Source organism: Pomacea canaliculata, linkage group LG9 (assembly GCF_003073045.1).
Source record: "Pomacea canaliculata isolate SZHN2017 linkage group LG9, ASM307304v1, whole genome shotgun sequence".
In the NCBI taxonomy this organism is placed as follows: Eukaryota; Metazoa; Mollusca; class Gastropoda; order Architaenioglossa; family Ampullariidae; genus Pomacea; species Pomacea canaliculata.
Genome location: NC_037598.1, coordinates 8,236,251 through 8,260,986, shown reverse-complemented (window position 1 = coordinate 8,260,986; position 24,736 = coordinate 8,236,251). Strand labels below are relative to the sequence as shown.

Here is a 24,736-nt window from a genome sequence, read left to right as displayed (position 1 = left end):
TGGATGTCACTACTTAAATGTATGTATAAAAAGGTAAATAAAGCAAAGAACACAAGAAGACAAAAGAATCCTGCACACTAGTAAGAGAAAACTGTGAGATGCACTGGTGAGTTACTGGCAGCTCTACCCGTGTGGACTAGTAAAGTCCTTGTCGAATGAGGTGTCGGTTAAAATAATTGGAGATACCAAACAGTTTCACATGTTACAGCTATAACAATCATCTAGCTGTTCGGCCTTCTTTTACTTTTATTCTTTTTTATTTATTATATTTTTTTGTTTTGTTTTTGTTTTTAAACTGCTTCCCACTCAGTGACTGCGTTTGTGCGCGCGATAACAGACATGCACACCTCGTAAATCCACACTCTGATCCACACTGTTCGCTCACATAAATAACAAAATCTGTACAGAAAATTTATGTTTAATCATAATAATAATTATAATACTTGTGGCACACAGAACTATTTCACTATAGGCTCACGCGGTTAGCATTTTCACGAGAGGAAAAAAAAACAACAGCACTTTAGGAGATCATCAGTCATTTCAGCTGGACTGCTGCATTCTCGATTTTGTCACAAGTGAGATCAGTCTTCAACATAGATATTACAAACAATTGCACTTCATGGTTATTATAGTCACAACCTTGAAGCTGCCATTTGTCTCGAACCACTCAGGACCTCAGGTATATCTGCCGCCCGGCGAACTGACGAAGCAAGCGACTGCTTGATTTTATGGCTCGATGTTATTTCCCATTATTGCTGCATAAGGTCGTTTTTGTATAAGAGTTGTTACATCTTCGTGGAAATCTTTCGCTTTAGTTGTTTTTTATTTCTTCGTAGTATTCGTCCTTATCCTTCAGACAAAGCATTTCAGTGACGAGGCGAAACGTTTAGTGCAGGTGAACTCGTCTAGTATTAAAGCACTTGCTACTAAGCGAGGGGAAAAATCAAACTTCGCTCGGTATCTTTTGTCAAAGGTTGTTGTTGCGGCAGCAGATTCACGTCTGTAATTTTAGTCCTTTTGTTTTAATCGGCCTGTGTTAGCCTGTGGGCGTGAAAGTATTGTACTGACGGGTGTTTTGTCACATTTGGTTCTGTTTTCAGTTTCTGAATTTCAAGTTTTGGATTAGCAGCCGAGTGAAAATTTGGCACATTAAACAGCTCTTGCAATTTGACACAGATTATCCTAACAAGCCTGCAGTTACATTATGAAGTTAAGAGTGAACAATAAAAGTTCATTAACATTAAGACACAAAGCTCTATAATATTTATAGTAAGAAGACCTGTAATATTTACTCAAAAAATCATCTAATTCCATCACCTCAGAATTATCGTTCCGAACAAGAACAGAATCAACCACTCGTATGCATCCACACTTGTACATGCAAATACACGTAAAAATATGGAAAGATGGAGGGATCCTTCTACTTATTCTACACAACAAGGTATTAACAATTAATCTTGTCTAAATATTTAAAAGGGATTTTATTTGTAAAAGGACGATTTCAAGGACAATGTCAAAAAACAGTATTAAAAAAATGGACATCAAATCTCTGTAAACTGTCACACACCGATGCTTATGCTTAACTAGACTGCTAAAGAGTCAAATACATTTTTTTTAAAGGACGGTCAGACAGACAGAAGACAGACTGATAAAATTTACGTGTTAAATCTGACATTAAAAACTCATCTTTACAAAGCCAAGTGTTTTCTATTATTATTAACCGTGTCTAACACATAACTGTGTAGAGTAAGAATATCCAAAAAAACGACAGAAGAATAAGAGCTGCGCGTACTTAGTTATGTTAATAGACAAATAGATTAACACATCAATACCATAGCAGATAAATACCCACAAAACTTCACGCATTCATTTATTGCCAAAAATGCACATCATTCTGTCAGAAATCCTATCTGTGCTTAGATTGGTCATCCCAGCATTATGCTTGACCATTTGATGTTCATGACGAGTTCAAATAGCCAGAAAGATACGGATAATTCGAGGGTGAAAGCACCTTGAAAACCAAAAGCTGAAGAATACTTAAAAAGATTTCGTGTGATAAGAGACAAAAAAGACAATAAAATTAAGAAAAATATAAATAACAACGTAGTTACAATAAATTAGCAACTCGAAACCAAGTCGATGTTTTACTGTTTCAAAGAAAGTGTAGAGGAAGGGTTGATATCTATTTTTATTTGAAAGAATCAAGCGTAATTCTCAAAATTCTCTACTTCCACTATTTATATTTTTTTAAAAGTTAACAAATGTGTAGGATCAAATTTATCATTCACAAAAATCACCCAGTGGGAACCATACTCCGAACCGAAAACGAAACATTACTTGTAACTTAAAGATGCAGAGCAACAAGATATATATATATAGATGTGTATTTGTGAAGATACGGCGTGTACACTATTAGAGGTTAAACTCTTGAGAGACGCATTTAGAGCACAACACAAAAGACAATACACAAAACGTGAAAGCAGACAAGACAACGAGCATACAGAGTCTAGACTAATTATCACGCACCGTTACACCAATAAATAAGCTACGTGACTACTACGTCACCCCCTCCCCCGATGGCAATGGTCAATGAATGAATGAGTAGTCTCCTGAACAATGGTGAAGACAGATTGCTTACGAGTACAGTTCACTGATTCATGAATACAGAACATAGATTAATCAGTCCTAATACGCTCCGAATACACAGTACAAAATGTTACGGTTATACATACTCAGGAACACTAAATAGATACATTATTACGGATACGGAATAGAGACCAAAAAAACTGACATCCTCTCTCGCTCACACACACACCACACACGGTAGGCCGAAAAGGCCAAAGCAAACCTTCGCCGTCTACTTTCTTAAGTCGTGTGCAGGTCGCCATCAGTACAGCACAAAGCTGTTAGTGTGTTTCTGGCTAGAACAGAGCCCTACTACCAGAAATTATACTTGTAAACAGAACTCACCGATCAAGCGGAAAGACGACAATGTGTAATGACGGAGACCGTCCGTTTAAAATATTTTGATAAAGACCACAAACGTGACAAGTTTCATTTTTATTTTAAATACACTACAGTATCCTTTTCATACCAATTCTCATAAACAATCTTTTGTCACCACATTAAAACATTTCTTCTCTGCTCAGATGCATCTTTAAAAAACAAAGTTTAAGAAAGTATTTCACGGTTGCGGGTGTGGTGCCCAGCACTACATCAAAAATTGGACTGACTGCAAAACAAAACAGAAAAGTCACATAAAAACTGTCTCTTGAAAGCTAACAAAGAGAATATTAATTTTGCAGTTTCTCACAATTTATCCGCGAGCTCATAGTTAGGATGCTACTGCTGTCCAGCGCCCACAATAACGAAGCTGCATGCAACATCCAGGACCCATGAGTAAGTAATTGGTCTTCATTGCCGTGGACACCGCGATCTAATATGCATGTCAGACACGTCCATCAAGATGTAGCTTTTCAGTAGAGGCGTCACAGACTTTGCATCCGACTGCATGAAGTCTAACGTCATTACAACGAGTCACTGACGATCATCGCGTCTATAAAATGCTCAGACGCCACGACCAAAAGTACCATGAAACAATGTACGCAGCGCCAAAGTCTAACCAAATCCACGGACATTGATGTCGGTGGCCCAAACAATATCGTTAGCGCTAGGGCTAACCAAGACAATGTTACTCACAAACCAATGCGTAGCGATTGGGCTAACCGAGAAACTTATCTTTCTGAGCAGACGACAGGCAGATCAATTTAAAGGAAGATGATGTAAGCGTGAGCTGCAAGCTCGATGACATAAGATTACCAAGCGCATCGAATGGGGTTTTTATGACGTGAAAGCAGATGGATACGGGGACCATGATGATGACCAAGTTCTTCCCCCCCTTGTTTATATCAAGGTAACAGGTAATATCGTTTCTGGGATCGACTTCCGATCGAATTTTTGTATGTTTTTCTAATTTCAAATTGTTTGCTGTAGTTTTATGATGCGAAACTATTATAGTCTACAATTTAATGAAACTGAAAGACAACGAATTTTATACTTAAAATAATCGATAACCACAGACAACCCCTCTAACAGGAAAAAGGTACTTATATTCGCTGTCAACTGCCTTTGTAGAGAAAAGATGAACGCGGTCTCCGTGTAATGGTACACTGATCTGTCTACTGAGAATGATAAACCATATGATACAAAACAAGAAATATGTTAGCAGAAGAGGGATTAATGGAGGATACTGACAAAAATGTATGTGTACAGGTGAAGATGGAATTGGTAATGTTCAAGAAAAGACAAGACCAAAGATAAAACCAATCATCAGCTTTACTCCGACATGAAATTTTTAAAAAGGAAAAAAAAAACATAACAAAAATTATATTTTCAATTAGCAAGTTTTGAAGAAAATTCAGTAAGAACTCACCTTTCAGCAATTGTCTCAGTTTAAAAACTCGACAATCATTTTTCTATTTCGGAGGGTAGACTAAGGCTCCCATATATTTTCATCATTTTGCTTGTTCAACACAATTTTTTAAAAAAAGCCACTGTTTTAACTATCCAGTTCTACACTTTGTTCACAGAATCTTGAAAGCAACCGAGTCACATTTTCTTCCATTATATCATGTAAGAATAAAGCTGAATACGGTTACGAAGTCAGAGAACACTGGACTTTGTAGGGGGTGGGAAGTGAAAGAGAGAGTAATGGCACAAGAAAGAGGACATGTTACACTAGTGTAGTATTTTTTAAAAATGCACAAGGGGGGTAACTACCAAAAAAACTCCTGATCACAGATCCTCCGATGAGCCAGTTGCCTTCCTTGTTTCAGGGAAGTGCGACTGAAGATCCAAAGGCCAAGTAAAACTCCAGCCTATGCATTCATATCACAGTTCTGCTATTGATTTCAACACAATCTACAGGACCCCATAGAGCACAAAGAATCTGCTACCTATGCAAACAGTGCTATAAAAGCTTTGCAACAGTGACACAATACAAGTAATGACAAAGTACTGTTAACAAAACAGAATTAAAAGCAATAGCATCAACCCAAGTACAAAGAAGTATATATCTCCCCCTTACTAAAAAGTTTTAATTTCTCTGAAACTTGCATGCTGTGTTATACTAATATACCGATAGTTTTGATACTAATCTTCACTATGTTTGCTCACGCATATAAAATCTAATGAAAAAAAAAAACTTGTTCACTCCTGCTATCTGCTGCAATTGAGAAGGATGCTTTTAAATAAACATTAACACTACTCATTGTGTTTCCATATTTTGTAGCCTTCTCTACTACAATGACTAAAAAAAGTCAAAATGTGCTGCATGATTTCATGTGCATAGTCATCTATGTAAGTACTAAGGGGCAGTAAAAATGAATAAACAGCTATATTCATCCTGATATATTAGAAGATATACACTTCTTTGCTCTTTATATTGGATATAATATTTTTGGAATTATATCCATATACTCAGTAAATTTTTTATATTCACGTCAAAAACATTTTCTATGAAAAATGCTCTTAAACCATTATATGAACTTCACTTGTCTACACATGATAAAGCACAGCAGGTGCACACTACTCCATGCACATGCAGGCAAAGACAGGGAATATGTATAATTGTTGCAAATATGTTATTCAGAATGCCTAAATAACTTACCAGTAAACCCACATTAAATGAAAACAAACTGACAATTGGTAAACTTAAATAAAAGCACAAGACAAAAAGACAATAAGAAGAGAGTCCAGGTTCCCACTGCATGATTTAAAAATAGTAATGTGATTTTTACATTTTCTGTCAGTGCAAAAAAGGATTCCATTAGAAACTATTCTTTGGAATAAAAAGCGCCAAGATATGCCCTAAGAGTAAAGAAATTCCTTTGCACTGGAAAAGGTGGACTTGTCTTATTATAATTTTACAAGGCAGAATACAAGATACAATTAAAACTCTGATTGCACAAGGTGGCATTTATAAAATATATGCTCAGTCATGGATGTTTACAATGGAATGATCTTCAACCATCAAACTTGAAAAATGTATATTGAAAGAACAATTTACATAAAAAAGGAGAGAAAAAGGACTCTGTTTTTTTAGAAAGCTTTCTTGACATGAATAAAAAAAGGCAATTAAAATTAAATCCACTATTCTCATATATTATGTAATAATCTTACATACTATATATGTGCAAATTACATTCAAACATGATTCATGTTAAAACATTATGTCTCAGACTCTATAAATAGTCCTTTGCATCAAAAGAAAATTTGTTTTTCACTTTGTCTTTAAATATATAATGAGCGTATGCCTTCCAGGAATAAACACAAAGTGAATTTCATTGTATGTTTATACATTCTAAAGCGATACATAGTACTTATATATTCCATTGTGAAAAAGTTTCTAAGATGTCTCTTTATAGATAATATAAGTAATGTTTTTCTTGTTTTCAAGTAAGCTTCATTCAAGATATGATGCTTGCAAATAGGTCATCGTTTTATTTTGCTTCATATAACTTCTCCTTTTTTTCTCGTTTATGATAATGCAGAAGTATAAAACTAAAATTATGCATTCAAAAATATTAATTCAGTAAATTGCTTTTCTACAAGAAAATTTTTCTTTTTTTTAGGTATTATCAATGTAAAATATGTTAAATTATATTCAACAATGCCAGCTGTAGTGTGAATCAAATTAGCAGTCTTCATTGATCTTTAGGCACAAATTGCATTGAAAAATATTTTTAAAATCCAAGGCTTAAAAAACATCAAAATAAAAAACACACATTTGCTAACATTGATACTAAATCCTATTGATGTAATAATCTAAAAGAATGCATGCAAACACAGATTTAAATAGATAATGCAGACACAGAAATCAATGAGAGAGCAAAAAGCCAAGGCAGAAGTAAAAGTTGAGGAAGGCATTGTTGAAGTAAGCAAATTACTTGAAACATAAAAATCCAAAATTAAAAATGTGTCTCATGAAAACATATGTTCCAATGCTTTCTATAAATGATATGATATAAGAGAAAGCGTTCTGTAAATTGCAGTGTATGGAATGCATGAAAAGGCACAACTAAAAGTCTAAGAGCAGTAGGTACCTAATGCGGTTTTGACTCTCTTTATAGATAAGGTACTCGCTCTGGTAAAAACTACTGCTCTTGCCTGTTTGCTTGGGTTTAGCCTGTGGCACCACAACTGGCTTCCCATCAAGGGTTAATGTCACGTCATATGCTGAATCTGCAAAATCATATAGTGAAAAAGCATGGAGCTTGTCAGATAATCTAACAAATGCAGTGATTATACATACTAAGGAATGGACTGATTGACACTAGAGCTCTAGGAGCTGTGACTTCATGGTCCAGCTGCAGTAATTTTACTTATGTGCATGTTAAGCAGATCAGTTCAGCTACAATATGATTTAGTATTCATAATTTATATATTATTTTACTAAAAGTGCTTCATTTTCTTTTCTAAACAATTCATGATTATAATTACTTTCAAAGATTTCAAGTTCCTGAATGCTCAAATGTCTTCCTCTTCTCACCTGTTGGTCTCTCTCTCCCTTATTTTAGAATATTCTTTTGCCCTTGGCAGTCATAATCATAATAAAAAGAAAATTATAAAAAATTTAAATGCTATTTAGCTCTAACCTGGTTCCTGTGTGCCACATGCCAGCACACTGTCATACCCTTTGGGTGGAGTTGTAAGATTGGGGTTGTCACTGTAAATACAGTGCTGCTTGCCTATGGCTACTTCATTCAAAAACATGATGCCCTTCTTGCCAGCTGGACTCACTGCAGACAAAAACATAACAGTAAAGTGAAAAGATAAGTGAGTACTTGAGTGTCTGCCATTATGTGTGTGCACATGCATTTGAGTGTGTGTGCATTGTGATAACTTGCTCATAACTGAATGTGCATAAGTGTTTGGATTACTTCAGCACATAAATTAAAACAGTCTACAAATTATGCTTGCATGTTCAATTATCAATGAAAGATAAAACACTTTTTTTAAGTCATAATCACAAATAAGGTACACACCATATCCTGCAGACTTGTCATTTTCTGATGCAAAGTAAATCCCCCGGCCCACTCGACCTCCACTGTGAGGCATGATGCGCAAGCCTGTCTTCAAAATGGCTGCTACTACTGCCACATTAGTACCATGCCACAAAAGCTTACGCTCCTTAATGTTATCATGAGCTTTGAAATGTTCTGCCTGATGAACAAAGTCAAGGAATACATGGTTTAAAGGGTGTTACTGATGAGACTGTTGATGTGAGAAATTTGAGGCTTGGATATTGCTATGGTCAGGAAGCACTGCATCTTTTGTACAACTTCATGAATTCCACAGTCATGTTTAATTGCACACTTTCTACACAATTTAATCATGGCTCTATCTAAAGCCAATATGCATGCAGCCTTTATGGTGGACATGAAACACTTGCATGCACTGACTAAACACACACCAAATCTAAAACTGTAAAGAGTTCATATTAAAGACCTTCAAAGTTCAGGTTTAGGTAAAATTGACTTCAGTTAAAAATGTAATCTTAGAGAATTAGACTATATATAATAAGTATAGCATTGTGATGAATGATCATAATATTCATAACAGCTGGGATGATTTTCATACATGGCAACACTCACAAACCTAAACACAATACACCACCTTTGAGCAAGTAGAGCTTTTGACTCACCTCTCCTTCACGATCAACTTGCCAAATCTCTCGAAGGACAAGATTCCGCCAAGAACTAGTGGGTTTTGTCTCCTTGAAGTATTTTTCAAGGATCTAGTTAAAGAGTTAAAAATAAGATTGGATCAGTGTACTAAAAGGAGATTGTTGGGTGTCCAAGAGATTTTACAGTGATTCAAAGACAAAAATAGCAAATTGTGGATGATTTTGGGTGGTATGGTTTTAATCATTCCATGATGTAAAGGACCAATTTTTATAAAATGTCAAGGATAAGAAGGCCTCTGTGGCAAGTTTTTATTCATTTTGAAGAAGGCTAATGCTAAATAATTCACTATAGTAAAATTGGGTGGGTGGCGGGAGCTATGAATGGTTTTTTAATATAGATGATAATGCAATTATATATTTTCTGAAAAGCAGATGAACACCACATAAATACTTATTCACACACACACACCTTGTAATCTTTTGACTTTTTATCAACCAGTGTCAGTGTGCACTTGAGTAATCCATAATTCACATCCAGCGGATTAGGCACTTCATTTGTAGTCTGTCAGAAAAGCAACAATGCTCTCAAAATGTGCAAAAATACTTAAAAGCTTCCAAAAATATTTCTGTTCACTAAACAGAATTCTCTAACTGCTAAACATTTTGGAAACAAACCATACACAGTAACTCCTATTTCCTGAAGAGTATAGGAAAATTTGTCAAAGGAAAATAAGTTAAATCTTAGCACAATCCCTTCAGAATTCTCACACGAATGGTAAACCATTTACCAGCTGAAATAAATTATTTTTCTGCTGTGATTTTTACAATACATTACAACAGAATATTTTGTAAATAAGTCCTGTTGGCCTAAACCTGATCTATGATTTGTTCTTTTCCTTAAACCTTACCAAACAGATCATTTGATCATTATCTACTTTTCATCACACCGTGTGCATAGTGGCATCTTGGCATTAATTTCATGATGTTATTGCTTCCATAAGTTTAACATTGAAAAAAAGGGAACAAGGTCCTAAAGCCTAGAGATGAAAGGGACAGTAAATGTAGCTGGTTCACTGAACCTAGAGCAAAAGATTAAGTGGACTTTGAACCAAGAATTTTCTGTTCTACAGACAGAAACACAAACTACCAGCCTTATTTTATGTTACACTTCCTTAATTTTTATCTTTACAATATTCTAGTACAGGTTCAGTTTAAAAATACATTTAATAAGCTTTGACCAATTAGTATACCAAATGTTACTAAATGCATTAATCTGACATTATGACAGCAGTGAATCTTACTGCTCAACATCAGATAATCTGGGTAGTAAATGCTGTCAAATACACTCCTCAAAGTAATTCCTTAACATATCTGAATCACTTCCCTCATCAATGTTGTTGCTGCAACCGTATCATCACTGTCTTTATCATCATCACTCTTTTCCTCAAAACAAAAAAACTACCATAAAATTGTTTACCTTACTGACATTGGTGTTCTCTTTCTTCTCATTCTTCATGCTCTGAGCTATTTCTATATCTCCCAAGACCTGTATAGGAGAAAAATCCTTGCCAGTTAAGATCAACAAAAATGGCAGTAAAATAATGTGATAATTTGATTTGTGTTTACAATATTAAGGTGTTCCACTAAAAAAAAATAAATAAATGATGAAAGTACATTGACTAAATTAACTGTATGCATGTTCCCTTATAAAAAAAAATACATGCACCTGTGCATACTTGTGTACTGTGTACTTGCATATATACTCTGGACTTAAACATATCTCTTTCGGAAATACCTACTATAGCTGGTCCATCCTGTTGTCCTTTCTTCCCCACACTCCTATCTCTTCGCTCCTTCGTTCTTGTATTGCTAACCAGTGCATGCTCATGTATGCATAATGTGCTTGTTTGTACTCAGTTGTGACAACGACATTACACAGCCTCTTTCCCCACTGCCCCTGGTCTCTTGTGAAGCACATCAAGCACACTTCCATGTGAGGAAATGCGCAATATATAAATCCTAGTGCCACGCACACACATTCACACATTCTTACCCCTAGCATATCATATTTTTGCTGGACCATCTCTTGGTTATCAATCACAGGTGGCAGCCGGCGACCGAAGTTGTGTGGAATGGCAGTAAAAAATTCAGATGATAGTTTCTCAAGTGTTGGCTTTGTGCTCTTTTTCTTCACTGCTTCTTCCAACCTTTCCAGAATCTCAAAACCCTGTAAAAAATGTTTTATCACAACAAGATTGTTTACTGAAAAATATCCTGACATCCTTTCACATGGCTTACAGTCTTACACACAGTTTATATTTTCCCCATTTAAAACCAGTGTGAAATGACAGAAACAGAAAATTGTGAAGAATGAGCAGCTGATGTCAATGACAGCAAACAACAGTTTAAGGATGACATAAGAGTTGTCATGGAAACTTGTTTCTCCTGAATAAGTCATGTGTGTGCATGAACTGAAATATGTTTGCATATGCTTGTGTGCACACTTGCAGGCTCAAGAGTGTGCAGTTTAATTCTTGGTATTTTCAAATGAAACATCCAAAGAAACTTTTGCAAAATCAATTTATAATGAGATATTGTGAATATAATCTTAATATTGAGGTATCCTATAATTTGTAGCATATAAACATTTAGTACACAGTTTTATTAGACTTATTAGATAAGATAAGACTATTCCTCCAAGAGGGCAATTAGAGGAAGCACTATACAGAAGCACAACAAAACAATGCTGCAACATATCCATATCTGCAAATAAAATAATAATGCTAATAGAAAAGTTTAACATTCTCCAACGAATTAAAAAAATATTGTCTGGAAAAAATAAAAGGTACCTACTTTTGCTATTTGTGTCTTGCTTAGCTTTCCCAAAGGCATCTTCTTGACATCTATGTCAAAGCGCTGCATGGTCTCTCGGAACATGTCATTGTCAAAGATGAGTTTCACAAGCTCCTGTGTGACTGGATCCAGTGAGCACTTGGAAACCTTCTGATCAGTTTGGAGCGAAAGACCCTGCAATAGAATGACATAAGTGTACATAGAACATTAAATAAACTCGCTCCATCTACAAAAATACTTCGCAAACATGCTCTAGCAGCTTAGCATTACTTGCCGAGAACTGTGATATGCTAAATGATTTATAGGTATCTATACTCTTACATCTCACACTAAATATTGTCAAAAGGCTAAACAAAATTATTCATTTGACACTTATGTGCAAAAAACAAAGTATGATCCCTCTCTTCCCCCTACCCTCTAGTGATCACTAATGCATTGCAGTTACCATAACCAGAATCTAAATAAAGCAGGAAACAAAAAAAATATTGGAACTAAAAGATGTGTGTAGGCCATACAGCATCAACAGTGTCTTCTCCAGCATCATCCTCTCCAGCCATTTCAATCAAAGTGTATTTGCCAGGTATGGACTTAAATGTGTCTCTGTTAGCCCACTTGTTTTTTGTTTTATCTGTGAACTTCTTCTCAAAGTCTTTAACAGCATCATTTGCACTTGCAAAGGGACCTTTCATGGCATTTTGTCCTGGCTCACCCTGAAATAAAATGATAGATTTATAACTGATTTTAAAAAACGTGTAATGGTCACATTTGCACTGTATTTTATCACTATCATCATCGTTATCATCATTACTATCCTTCAAATTAGGAAAAAAAGGCATAATGAGATATACTGTTTAGTCCAGTGTGTGTGCATGTACATTGATAGATGCATCTGTTTTTATAAGAACGTGAGTTATTAATTCGAAGAGATTCTAAAAATGCATTTAAAAGGGCTGTAATTACCACACGACCCCATCGGTTCCACGAAAAATAAGATGTAGATGCATTATTTTTCAGCACTTGGATGACATAAAATTTATTGTTGTTTTGGCCAATATTGGTCTGATTCAGCATTGCATCATAGTCCAGGTACACCTTAAAAAAGAGGTCATAAGCAAAGGAAGAATGAGTGCCTTACAAAATAATGTTTTAGAAGTGAAAACAATGAGACAACAGAAGAAAAAGGCATACTAAATTAATTAATTGTTGCCACTACCCTCATCACTATCATCTTTTTCTTTTGCTTCTTCTCACATTTATGCACACACTGTTTTGTGCCTTTAAATCAAGCTGCCCTGAATTGCCTTCTGGGAGAAATAAAGTGTTACATACATGCATTGTTGTCATTCTCTCTCTCACACACACACACATGCACTAATGCTTAATAATCCGAAGTGAAAACTCAGTGACCCCCTTCACCAACCTCATAATCAGTGGCATCAGGTATGAAAGAGTCAGGCCTGTATTTCCTACTGACAGCTTTGTCTGCAGCTTTGAGAGCATTGATTTTGTCCTGTGTTGTGGCTGGCTTGCCAATCTCTGTTTCTTCAGCCTTACGCTTTTTTGCTGCTTTTCCACCATTCTTAGCCGCAGCCTTACGTTTAGGTGGCATTGTGGAAGTGAGTATCCACCACTGCAAAAAAAAAGTTAATGTACACAGATTTAAAGACTGGCACAGACATTAACTTTGAAGTATAAGAACTATCTTGCTCTTTCCTGAATAATGAATAAGTTTTGAAATGACATGAAGGATTGATGTGAGAGATTATCACATTCAGTTTCATATAATTCATTAAACAAATTCTTTTTGTATCACAATGCCACATATGGCAGTACCTTAAGTTGTTATTTCAGAAGCATGATATCATTATAAAACTAATCAGTATTTGGGAAACATTCCAAGGGATTAAGGAAGATTAAGATAATCCATGCCTGGCACACTCATCACTCAGCTGTCAATTTCCCTGGAAGAGGAAAGCCAATTTCAGTTTGTAGTCTGACTTAAGTCAGGCTAAAAAAAAAGCCTATGAATGTTCACATCTCTATAATATCAGTTATTGTTTACACCTTTTAAACAAGGAAAGCCAATGAATATTCTGTACTTATGTGAAGTCACTAATAGCATTAGTGACTTCACAGTTAATCTCACAATATTCATAGAAAAAAAAGTACCTTAGACCATGCAGTGCTGTCTGTGTGGGTGGAAAGGCCCTAAACTGAATAAGCTTTTTTTTCAAACATTAACTCATTCAAAACAATTGAAACCTAATCAATCAACCTGCTTGATTTAAAAAGAAATAGAACAAAAATGCTTAAGATTTTAACGTTTATGCAGCTGTATAAGCTTCATTTCCCTATAATGTCTGAAAGGTTAACCACAGCTCTAAGTTTAGGTCAGTGTCTGTAACAGATTACTTAATTATGCGCAGCTACAAAGGATTAATTTATGTTTGTTGGATAGAATGAGCAAAGTATATGTATATGTATAGACTGCACTATGGCTTGTGGTTTTTTTAATCAGAAAAATTTGCACTTACTAATGACCATGAGCATCTATGTGGCAAAAACTGAGAGTAATGAACTAATAGTAGCACTGGCCTGACAACAAAAAGACAAGCATGCATATAACACACACACTCTCTCACACACACTGAGGCGGTAACACATAATACGCCTGATCTATTCCAATATCGTTAAGGAATGCAAACATTTCATCATCACTGTTTGCCCGTCGCCATGTTAGCAACAGATTCTGCTAAAAGCAGGCCAAGCAACCGGTACCTCATCCGACAGCCGTCTGCACGCGATCGTTATCGACAGGCTGGCACATTATCATGCTTGGATTTTCCAACCCTTGCAAAGATAAAATATATCGCATGTGAAAATCATCCATGTTACGGCATTCGTTATTTCATTCCAATCTGCCATGAAACGAGCAAAGAAGGTCGTTGAAAATTCTTGGTTGCAACCTGTGGTACGTGGTAGCAGCTTGATGCGGAAACAGGACATGGGAAATCGTCTGCACGTACCAATACTTTACATGTCGATCACGAATGTCACTTTAATTTTTACTTACATGCACATTATTCTTGCATTATCTGTCCATGACTGAAGTTGATCCTTTGCTCTGACTTTTACTGACCCATTTTCATCCAATTCAAAGGCACATGCGCACAATAATTGGCGCTTGCATACTAAACTCAAGGGCTGCCGGCGCAGGATACCGCATGCCACCATCGATGCAAAGGGAGGTAACACAATCAAGACACGCCCACTTTATAAAGGGGGTCACTGTGTCAAACTCTGATTATGCATTTTACATTCAGATCAGGCTGATTTATCTTGTTTAAAGTAATCCACATAGACCGTATGGCATTTTTCTTGCCCTGCTGTCATAAAAATACATCACTCTAACTCACCATGCTGGTTTAAATCTACGTAAACGGATACCATGATTGAAAGACTTATCTCCCGTGAACGAAAGATTATCTTCTGTCGGAAGTTTTGATTGCTTTGGAGTATAACTACTGCTTTTATGAACTACTTCTCATTACATTAAAGAAAATTACCTCCGGCGAAGATTACGCTGAAACGTCTCTGAAAATGGAACCTTAAATATTCTCATATATCTGCTACAGGTCACAATTAAGTCCAAGAGATTTTATCCACGCTAGCGGAAAGATAACCTCAGATCGGTTGGACATGTTTGTACAAGACCCTCAAGGGTTTTTTTTTTTTTCTTTTGAAGCCAATGAAACGGACCTATGTGACGTAGTTTGTTATAGTTACATGAGTAACTAAAAGCTGCATTGCGTGTCAAATTGTCTGCTCCGCGAAGGAGAATATTTGTTAGCTAGTCAGAAAGAGGGCAGTCACTTTTGATATTTTCGTCAATTTCGACAAGGATCAGGCACATGTACAATCGGTGTGTGTGTGTAAGAGAGAGGATGGAGTAAGTGAACATCCGTCTGTTAATCGATCTGTCCATAGGCCTACAGTAATGTTACAAGCATAGCAATATCATGCATTTGTTAAATAATTTTTAAATTTTTTTTATTTATTTATTCTGAAACAATTATGGAAAGCAAAACAGGCATGCCATACAATCAACACCTACATTGAAGATCTGTATCTTCATCTCTCCATGTTTTTCAAATCCAAAGCTTTCAAAGTTTTTTTATGACTTGTGAACAGAACAGCACACAGCAGTACGTGCCTGTGTGATTTGATTTTTGTTTTCAGAGCTCTCAGCCATTCTTCCTTGTAACTGAGATGCATGAAGCTTCGTTTTGGAAAGTCAGAAGAGCTGAGCATTAATAAAATTCATATAGAAGCCATGACTATAACTGTCATCTCTGTTACTGTACTGATCTGCTTCAGAATATGCTAAAAATAAATGAACAAATTTTGTACAGATGTGAACCTTCCAGATAAGACTATACCTCTATACAATGACCCAATGTGATGTTATATACATTCTATGAGTGATAAATGAATTCTATACATAATGACAAAACTTACTGGAGAGTCCTATAAACAAGGTTGCTGCATTTTTTGTAAACTTAAAGAATTATTCAATAAACGGTCATCTAGTTATATTGCCTCTCAGTTATACTTTTATGACCTGTCACCAAAGGGAAGTATAAAAGTAAAAATGTTACAGCAGACACTCAAACTTCTAGTAACATGAGAAAATTTGTTTTATTGGAGTGACTCAACCATGATGTGCACTTCCTGGCTGAGGGCTCTGGCAACTATATTCACAGAAGGATTAAATCTAAGCACATCTGTATTTGTGCTTAATGTAAAAGTATAAAGATGTGGTAAAAATTCAAGAGGTTTGTGCACACAGATACTCCTAGTAATGGAGGAATTTTATAATAATCATTTCACAACATCTTGGTAAGTTTAACTGATGTGTAGGTGAACTCAAATGCAGAGCAGAAGTTTGCAGGCTGATCATTTAAGTATGATGATCAAATGCAAACAACAGCATGTCTAGAAGTCTATGAGAAGCAAATATCTTATTCTTGTCTGACTCTCTTTGTAGATAAGGTACTCGCTCTGGTAAAAAACACTGTGGTTGCCTGTGGGTCGAGGCTTAGCCTGTGGCACCACAACTTGTTTGCCATCAAGTGTAATTACTGTGTCAAATGCTGGGTCTGCAAAGCCACATAGCAAAAGATATATAAATATATAGCATAATAATTTCAATAGTGCTTGAGACTCAGCAGGCTATACAGAAGGCTTATCAAATAACTATCAAAAGATTTTTAAAAAAGGGATTGATTGATGACACTGCAGAACAGCAGTCTATAGCTGTAATCAACAGTATTGTCATCTCCATGATTATTAAACATTCCTCAGCCTCAAAATTAGACCCAGTAATTTGAATTAAAGAATAAACTTTGTCAAATTCATGTATAATTAACTAGCCAAGAAGCCAAATCACAACAAACTCTCATTTTCTCAATACAAGAAATTCAAGAATTTTTCATTATCCAAGTCTGACAATTATAATAAAAATGTAATTTATCATTATAATTTATTAGATAAAAGTTCACTGATAAAATACTGCCTCTATCATTATTTAATAGGTGAAAGAAAATACATGAACTCTCACCTGGTTCCTGAATGCCACATGCCAGCACACTGTCATATCCTTCAGGTGGATGCATAAGGTTCCTGCTTTCTTTGTAAATTTTCCACTGCTTGCCTATTGCTACTTCAGTAAGAAACATGAGACCTTTGTTGCCAAATGGGCGCACTGCAGACAAAATATCAGAGCTATAGGGGTAATGTGCATGGGTACCTGGCCGTACAGGACGGCAGTGCTGGCTGTGCTACTGTGTCCACTTGGGGATAGATGTTGGGGCTGGGTGTCATCCCTTCCTTCTCTCGTGGTCCCCTCCTCCCCCTCCCCTGGACCCAAAACAAACCAGCATGCCAATCAGTGCTACTTGTCCACGCTACCGACCAGTTGGCCTTCAGCTAGCATCTTAGCCAGCCTCTACCTCACTAAGTCATCCAAATAAATTAAAAGCAAACCTTTACTATTAAGTTTCTAAACAAACTGCAGGTGCACACCATATCCTGAAGACTTGTCACTCTCTGATACAAAATGAATACTTCTGCCCCCTCGGCCAGAACTGTGGGTCTTGATACAAAAGCCATTCTTTAAAATGGCTGCCACCAGTGCCATATCAGTACCATACCACAGCAGCTTGCGGTCCATGATCCCATCATGAGCAAGGAAACGTTCTTCCTGAAAATCAAAATCAAGGCCCATCTTGTATCACTCTTACAAAAATCAATCTATAGAGGTAAATGCTAGACAAAGGTTTAATTGCAAATATGGATGCTTAAGAGCACTACAATGGTGAAGATTTGTCACAAACAACTATTATTCAAATTGTTCTAAAAAAAAGTAATAATAATGTGTTCTTGGATTTTAGCAAATATTTTTCAAGCCCAGACCAGCAGCAGAAGAAGAAATTAGGTGGTGAAAACCATTCTTTCAAACATACTTGTCCCTCACAACTGAATATCTAAGCACAGCATAATCTCAAAAAACTATAATCTGTGTATTACAAAATAAAATCCAGCTGTTAGAAATGAAAGGACAGCAGAAGTTTAACAGTGCTCAAAGCTGCACTGTTTCCTTATCAGTTTAAAATATATTTCTTTGGTCATAAAGCAACACACATCTTGGGTTTTTCTTTGTGTCCATCATAAAGAAACTTTTACTTCACCTCTCCTTCACGGTCCACTTTCCAAATCTCTTGAAGCACGAGATTTTGCCATGAATTGGTAGGTTTGGTCTCATTAAAGTATCTCTCAATGATCTGGAAATTCACAAATTAAACATATTTAAAATGACATAAATCAATAAACAGAATGTAATGTCTGGCTTTATTTATCAATTCCCCTTGAAATAAACACCTAATGAACTTCGTATGATATGAACACAAAAAAATGTGTAAGAAAAATATTTATGATCATTTTTTACAATCCCAAAAAGCAAGTTATAGATGAAAATGTATAGATTATTAAATTCCAGTGAAGAACAGGTCTGGAAACAGTTTTTCAAGTTTCTAATTGGTTCCAGAGTTAGAAAAATTAAACTGTAGTAAGTTTTCCTCCAGCAGCTTTTATGCAAGTTTGTATAGATGGGGCATATTATAATGAAGTAATGTATAATGTATAATTATATAGTTGACAAAGACACACATTTATGATTTTTTACACACATGGACATACGTGCACACACATGAACACACAAAATTTTTTTTGTTTCTCTCTCACACATACCTTGTACTCATCTGTCTTTTTATCAAGCGTTGTTATTGCGCACTTAAGACATCTGTACTGCATATCCAAAGGATGAAGTTGCTCTTCTGTGGTCTGCAACAACACCAACAGTTACAGAATCAAGTACAAGCAATCACATCTTACTTTTAAAAAAATAAAAGTATGCTTTATGTACTAATAGCATGATGTTTTTGGCGCTACCACTTTATAGGTCAGTTGATTTATGTTCATTTCCTTGATATGAACTGGTCACTTGTAAGATAAGAAAACTCCAGCAGCTGACAATGGTTTTTGCACTTGGCAATTGTCAATAAGCCGATCCAGTCCACTCTTTTACTTTTTGTCAGCCAATTCTTTCCTTGTCACTTTGGCCTTGCTAAATGAATCACTAAAGGATGGTCTTCAGTGTCTGCACAGATTATTGTGTTACGTCATATATGATCAACCTGATTACTCTTGTGCCATTTTACTGTTGCCAGAAAGGGGCCTTGGGACATCTCTTTATGATAATGACAATAATAATACTTTTTTAAAATAGAAGATATCTCTCAAATATATAGCTCAGTTTATGTATCTTACCCAAAAAGTGGATAAATGTAACATAATATAAGCAGACATGCATGTGTACTCACCGAAGCAGAGAAATAGAAATGATGAGGTTACACACAATTCACACCACACACTCACTCACATGTACTCATGTATGATGAGGTTGCACATGAACACATACACATGCATGTACTAACACGTACACCTGATCAACGTACAGAGTTTCCACTAAAATACTTTGCAGATGTAATCTGGTGACAAAACTGTGTCATGTCATACTAAGATTTGCCAGATGTTTGTTGCATGTAAAAATAATAACAATTAACCTCATACAAGAATTCTACAATGACCAGACCTCTTATCTGAAACCAAATAAAACCTACTAACAAAACATCCCCAGATGCAGCACAATATGGACTGAAGGTAGAATCTGCACCGAAATGCTGCGATCCCTTCAGACAAAATAGCTAGAACGATCGAAATGCAAGCATGTTTCATATCTAAATGTTCCACGACAGTGATGACAAGGTGTCAAGGTACATATCACAACTCTCAAGAAGGAATGAGACAAATGTATCATTCATCAAAACACTTTCAAACGATTCAAACAGATACATTATCTGACATCACCAGATCATCTATACCTATTGTATATACCAGCCTCATAAATGTAATTTTCATCATTTCTTCCACTGTTGTAGAGAATAAAGACTGTATAATTTGTTTCTAAAAGGAATTTATAACATATATATATTTATACTGTCAGAATGGTAATTTTCTATAATCTTTGTATTTATGTGCAGATGAATAAACAAACATTTATGTTCATTCTAAGTCTGTGAAACAAATTTTGAAAGGTGCTATAAATCCTAAGAAAAATAAAATCATTATGGGTGAAATACATTTTACTTGCAAGAAGATTCAAAACTGATAAATGAAAACGTTAGATCAGTGGGAATGCAAACCATGAACAGTTACCCATTTCACAAATGGCCCAGAAAAAAAAAGAAAATATGATAATCTTCTCTTCTGAAATGCCTTCACATAAAACACTTCTCAGTAAATCATCGGTAACTTTTATTATATGTATGCAGAAGAAAATGAAAAGTTTAGTAAATTTCTCTCAACTCGATCTCAGTTTACTAATGATTTGGTATGTACAGTTTTTGTAAATGTAAAGTATACATGCTCTTACTACATGATACTGCATAAAATTCAGATATCATTCTTCCAATGAGTGATGAAAGCCTTACTGATCTGTTTCTCAAACTGATTCATTAACATGGAGACTGTTGTTATATTCATTATTTTAACCATTTTAAGAAAAAGCACCCTACCTGCCTGGCTTGCTGTTCTGGCTTCTCATTCAATATACTTTGGGCTATTTGTATATCTTCCAGATCCTTCAGGCAAATAAAATTAGTATGACTTCTGATGTACACAACAAGCTTTGAAAATATATTTTAATAGAACATTTAGACAGCATGAAAATATGAAAGCTGAAGCCATTTAGAAAAGTATGACTATGAGTGCTAAGAGTCCTTGAGGACAAAAGCTTGTACAACACACACACATACAAATATCTAACATATTCATTAGCATATAAACAAACTGCTTTACCCCGAGTGTATCATATTCTTTTTGAAAAAACACTGTGTTGTTTATGACAGGCTTCTTTCTGGTACCAAAGTTGCGGGGAATGACATCATAAAACTCAGATGACAGGATTGATAGTTCCTCAAGTGTATCTTTCCTTTCCAGTGCCTCTTTCAACTTGTCTAAAATCTTAAAGCCCTGAAAATATTTTTGATATCAAGTTTTATACCAACACAATTGGTGACTCTTATCTTAAACTGATATTTTTCACTTTTCCAATTCTATTTTTGATTAAGTTCTACATGGAGCCTGAAAGGGGAAATGTTACATTTTAATTTGCAGTAATAGCCATCTGATAATGGCTGAAAAGCACGGGGTTTCTTTTAGCACCTCTTTCACTTTGCTCCGTGTTTGTGTGTATGTGCTTTTGCATACAAGTCTGCATATGTGTGTCTGGGTGTGTACGAGGGTCCTTCAAAAAGTTCTAAGCCTCATCCAGAAAGAACCATGGCTGAACATTTTTGTTGGAAACGATGAGGTCATATTTGCTGTGGAGGAGATTTGGAGGACCAGGATGTCACCTTCTTCTGTGATGGGATTGCAATCCTTGAGCATCATTGGACCAAGTGCATTGCTGTCAAGAAGGACTATATAGAAAAACTGTGAAAAACTGTCATGTTTCTGCAACTCCTTCTGAGTGAGGCTTAGAACGTTTAGATACGCAAAGAATGTGTGGATTCACATATATGTATACAGGTAAGTTGTTGCATGTTTTTCATTATTTTATTCAAACTCCCAATAATTAATTTCTAATATTTCATTAAAAAAATTAGCAAAACATTATTTTGACTACCATTGATAAACTCAAATTAAAGACATCTACCTTTTCAATATCTTTTCTATTCAGCTTTTCGAAAGACATTTTGTTGAGATCAATGTCAAAGCGCCTCATTGCATCTTCAAACATGTCTTTGTCAAAGATGAGCTCTATAAGTGCTTGCGTGGCAGGATTCAGTGTGCACGTTGTGAGCTGTTGGAAAATGTTTATGAATGTCTTTTAATTAAAAGACTTAAAATATGTTTTAAAATTTTTAAAGTTCAAAATATACCATATATGCAATCTATGATACCTTATAAAATATTTATGTATTTCACATTTATATAACTTGAAGCAGACTGTTGCACTACATTAAAACAGTTCTAAGAAGGTGACAGAAAGAAATTAACTCATGTCAAAATCTAGTGATGTGTGGAGAATGAACAGAATTAACAAATATTTTCTGTGAGACATGAAAACTAGCCTGATCAGTCATTTTTCCAGAAAAAGAAAGTTATTTCAATCCACTTGGCCTTTTGTTGTATTATTTAGGTATCTCTTCTCAGGTCTCTGAAGGTGTTATCTGCAATTCCAGGTAGGGCTCCTTTAATGTTTTCTTCTGGCTTGTCCTAGAATTATGAATGCATTTTATAATTGCATTTTTAATGTTTACAATAACTATTGTAACTTACTAGCTAATGTTTAATCCCATAATTATAGTTAAAAACCAATGAATCATATCTGCAATGGTCACGAGAAACTGTAACTGGAGAGTCTTCATAAAGCCTTTGAAGATAAAAATCAAGACAGATTCAATGAAAGGTATAGAACCCAAGTGTTCAAAAAAGCATTTATGGTCATGACTTGGAGAGCAGGTTTGATGGTTTTCTTACATTTTTACATGTGTCAACAAGGCATAAATTAACTATTCTTTATTTTTCTCTGCTTGCATAATGTAAAATGCCCGCAACATGACACCCAAAACAAAACGAAAAAAAAAACCCACTAAAAGGTAACCAAACAGTGACAGCCTGGAAGCCTGTATTATATGCTGCGATGACACATATATATATATACCTTAATTGTTATCAGTGAACAGCCTGGTGCATCCACATCCTCACACTGTGTCTCAACGTACTTCATGAGAGGAATGGTTAGAATTCAAAGTTTCTTGCTGGGGCAAGACAATTCTCACTCTTGCGACCAACTGCACCAGGAAGTAGCTTTAAAAAAAACAATAATTAAGGTGACGCAGCAGGTGAGTAGTGCGAAAATCCAGAGTTGTATATGACTGCTAACAGGCGTAATATATCACATATGGACCGCTTCCGGCACTGATAGAAGGTTGAATTATTAGTAAACAACTATTTATCGTACATACGCAGTAGTTTTATCTGCTAACCGTTGACGTTACCTTATCAGAAAAGGGAAGCAAAATTCACCCGCTGTGATGATCTTAACGTGAAGCCTGACTGAGACAACTGAGATATGAAAGTGCAGATACAGTACATTCGGTATGAACAGCATCCATAAATCACAATGCTGAGGTCCACGTTTACGGTCATATATCAACAATTAGAGCCCGGATCCCCGTCAGTATGATTGTCTGATGGGTGTGTGCGCGCGGGTGAGAGAAAGCGGGTGGATGGCTCAGTTTCTTGGCGAGCAAGCAAATATATAAGGGTATCTCTGCAATTAAAGAAGTCAGCCTTTTAAAGAAGATAGAATATTGAAAGAAAAGCTTGCCAAAGATGAGATCTATAAACTCAGGACAACCTGATCCTCAGTGTACTGGTGATTTGCGCTTAACCACCATGACAGCTTGCACCCTTCCGTCTACGATGGCGTTGAAACCAAAACGCTGGACTAAATTTCGTCTATCCCTGGAAGTTCAGGATTTAAACTTGTATTGAAATGTGGTAAGCTATCTATATTTGTTTGTGTAGTACAGTGGTTCTTAACCGGGGTTCGATGAGTCGGTCTCAGGTGTTCGGCGGAGCCTCCGCCACGGAGGTCAAGACACACCCGCAATTAGTGATGACACTAAAGAAGGGTTCGGTGAATGTGCATATGAAACTTGTGGGTTCGGTACCTCAAACACTGGTGTAGTGCATGTATGCGTGCACAGGTGCATATATAAGCGTTTGTGCAAAGGATTGTATGCGATAACTCGATCATTACAAATTATCTTCTTTTCATCCCTTAACTGGCACCGGAGATTCCAGTCATAGGAGTCACAATGCAACACAGAAGTATGAACTCATGCCAGTATGCCGGTCTATCTTGACCCGAGTGAGAAGGTCCCCCAGTAGACAGCTGGTCCACTTCTTCACGGTAGTCACCTGTTGTTTTGTTTGTTTGTTTGTTTGTTTTTTCTTTGGCTTGCCATGGCGTCGGCGTGTTCAGAGAAACCTTCGAGGATCGTCTTCGGCAAGGTGTCATGTCGGACGACATGACCAAACACAATAGTTTCTGAGTTCGAGCATCATGGGGGTAACTACACTGCGGACGAAGTTGTTCGTCTTTTGCTCCCTGTAGATCCCCGAAGCAATTACTTTCAAACGCTTGGATCCGTCGCTTGGATTTTGTGAGCAGGGCCTATGCAACGAGAGACTTGCAAATCCTGAATTTGGTGCGAAAGCTGACACGTTTGCTATCCAGAATGTTATTAAGCCTGGCCATCTCTGGTGTTGCTGATCCCGAGATGATTGTGCCCCACACACCTATATCAATCTTTGAGGTGGTTGTACCCAGGTATTTAGAGGATTGCACCTGCTGTAATCGATGTCAATATTTTCTTGGTATACAGTACTAGTGTGTAGATACACAATCACAGTTGCTTCAATAATTATAAATAGCTGTTTGCATAATATTTATCCATTTATGCTGTCTAACTACATGAAATTACTGGAAGAAAAAAATAACTT

General features: G+C 36.0%; 2 protein-coding genes across 5 annotated transcripts; both read right to left on the bottom strand.

The window, feature by feature from the left end:
• Window positions 1–402: 402 nt before the first annotated feature.
• Window positions 403–15,231, bottom strand: LOC112571672 (poly [ADP-ribose] polymerase 3-like). Of its 2 annotated transcripts, none has more exons than XM_025250857.1 (12): window positions 15,106–15,231; window positions 12,960–13,169; window positions 12,500–12,631; window positions 12,055–12,249; window positions 11,540–11,713; window positions 10,740–10,913; window positions 10,164–10,232; window positions 9,156–9,248; window positions 8,705–8,797; window positions 8,046–8,223; window positions 7,656–7,799; window positions 403–7,242 (listed from the first exon to the last, which is right to left on the bottom strand). In XM_025250857.1, exons 2-12 carry the CDS (start codon window positions 13,146–13,148, stop codon window positions 7,079–7,081), a joined length of 1,605 nt encoding a protein of 534 aa, XP_025106642.1. In that variant the 5' UTR covers window positions 13,149–13,169; window positions 15,106–15,231; the 3' UTR covers window positions 403–7,078. The 2 variants fall into 2 exon arrangements, with proteins under 2 accessions (XP_025106642.1, XP_025106641.1); XM_025250856.1 differs by lacking the exon at window positions 15,106–15,231 and adding an exon at window positions 14,613–14,805.
• A 990-nt stretch (window positions 15,232–16,221) lies between these two features.
• LOC112571673 (poly [ADP-ribose] polymerase 3-like) lies at window positions 16,222–23,386 on the bottom strand. Of its 3 annotated transcripts, none has more exons than XM_025250859.1 (11): window positions 23,224–23,386; window positions 22,887–23,032; window positions 22,294–22,438; window positions 21,876–22,022; window positions 21,017–21,190; window positions 20,734–20,799; window positions 18,848–18,940; window positions 18,289–18,381; window positions 17,624–17,801; window positions 17,160–17,303; window positions 16,222–16,698 (listed from the first exon to the last, which is right to left on the bottom strand). In XM_025250859.1, exons 3-11 carry the CDS (start codon window positions 22,303–22,305, stop codon window positions 16,535–16,537), a joined length of 1,071 nt encoding a protein of 356 aa, XP_025106644.1. In that variant the 5' UTR covers window positions 22,306–22,438; window positions 22,887–23,032; window positions 23,224–23,386; the 3' UTR covers window positions 16,222–16,534. The 3 variants fall into 3 exon arrangements, with proteins under 3 accessions (XP_025106644.1, XP_025106645.1, XP_025106643.1); XM_025250860.1 differs by having other exon boundaries at window positions 23,252–23,352; XM_025250858.1 differs by lacking the exon at window positions 23,224–23,386 and having other exon boundaries at window positions 22,887–23,212.
• Between the last annotated feature and the right edge of the window lie 1,350 nt (window positions 23,387–24,736).

Excerpts from the sequence above, each read along its gene's own strand:
- LOC112571673 (XM_025250859.1), bottom strand. Across the intron at positions 21,191-21,875 it reads ATAGAAAAGATATTGAAAAG|GGCTTTAAGATTTTAGACAA; the intron begins GTAGATGTCTTT and ends AAATATTTTCAG. Across the intron at positions 17,304-17,623 it reads TGACAAGTCTTCAGGATATG|TGCGCCCATTTGGCAACAAA; the intron begins GTGTGCACCTGC and ends TTTTGTCTGCAG.
- LOC112571672 (XM_025250857.1), bottom strand. The coding sequence starts at position 13,148 with ATGCCACCTAAACGTAAGGCTGCGGCTAAGAATGGTGGAAAAGCAGCA. Across the intron at positions 8,798-9,155 it reads AAAAGTCAAAAGATTACAAG|ATCCTTGAAAAATACTTCAA; the intron begins GTGTGTGTGTGT and ends CTCTTTAACTAG. Across the intron at positions 7,243-7,655 it reads ATGTGGCACACAGGAACCAG|ATTCAGCATATGACGTGACA; the intron begins GTTAGAGCTAAA and ends ATGATTTTGCAG.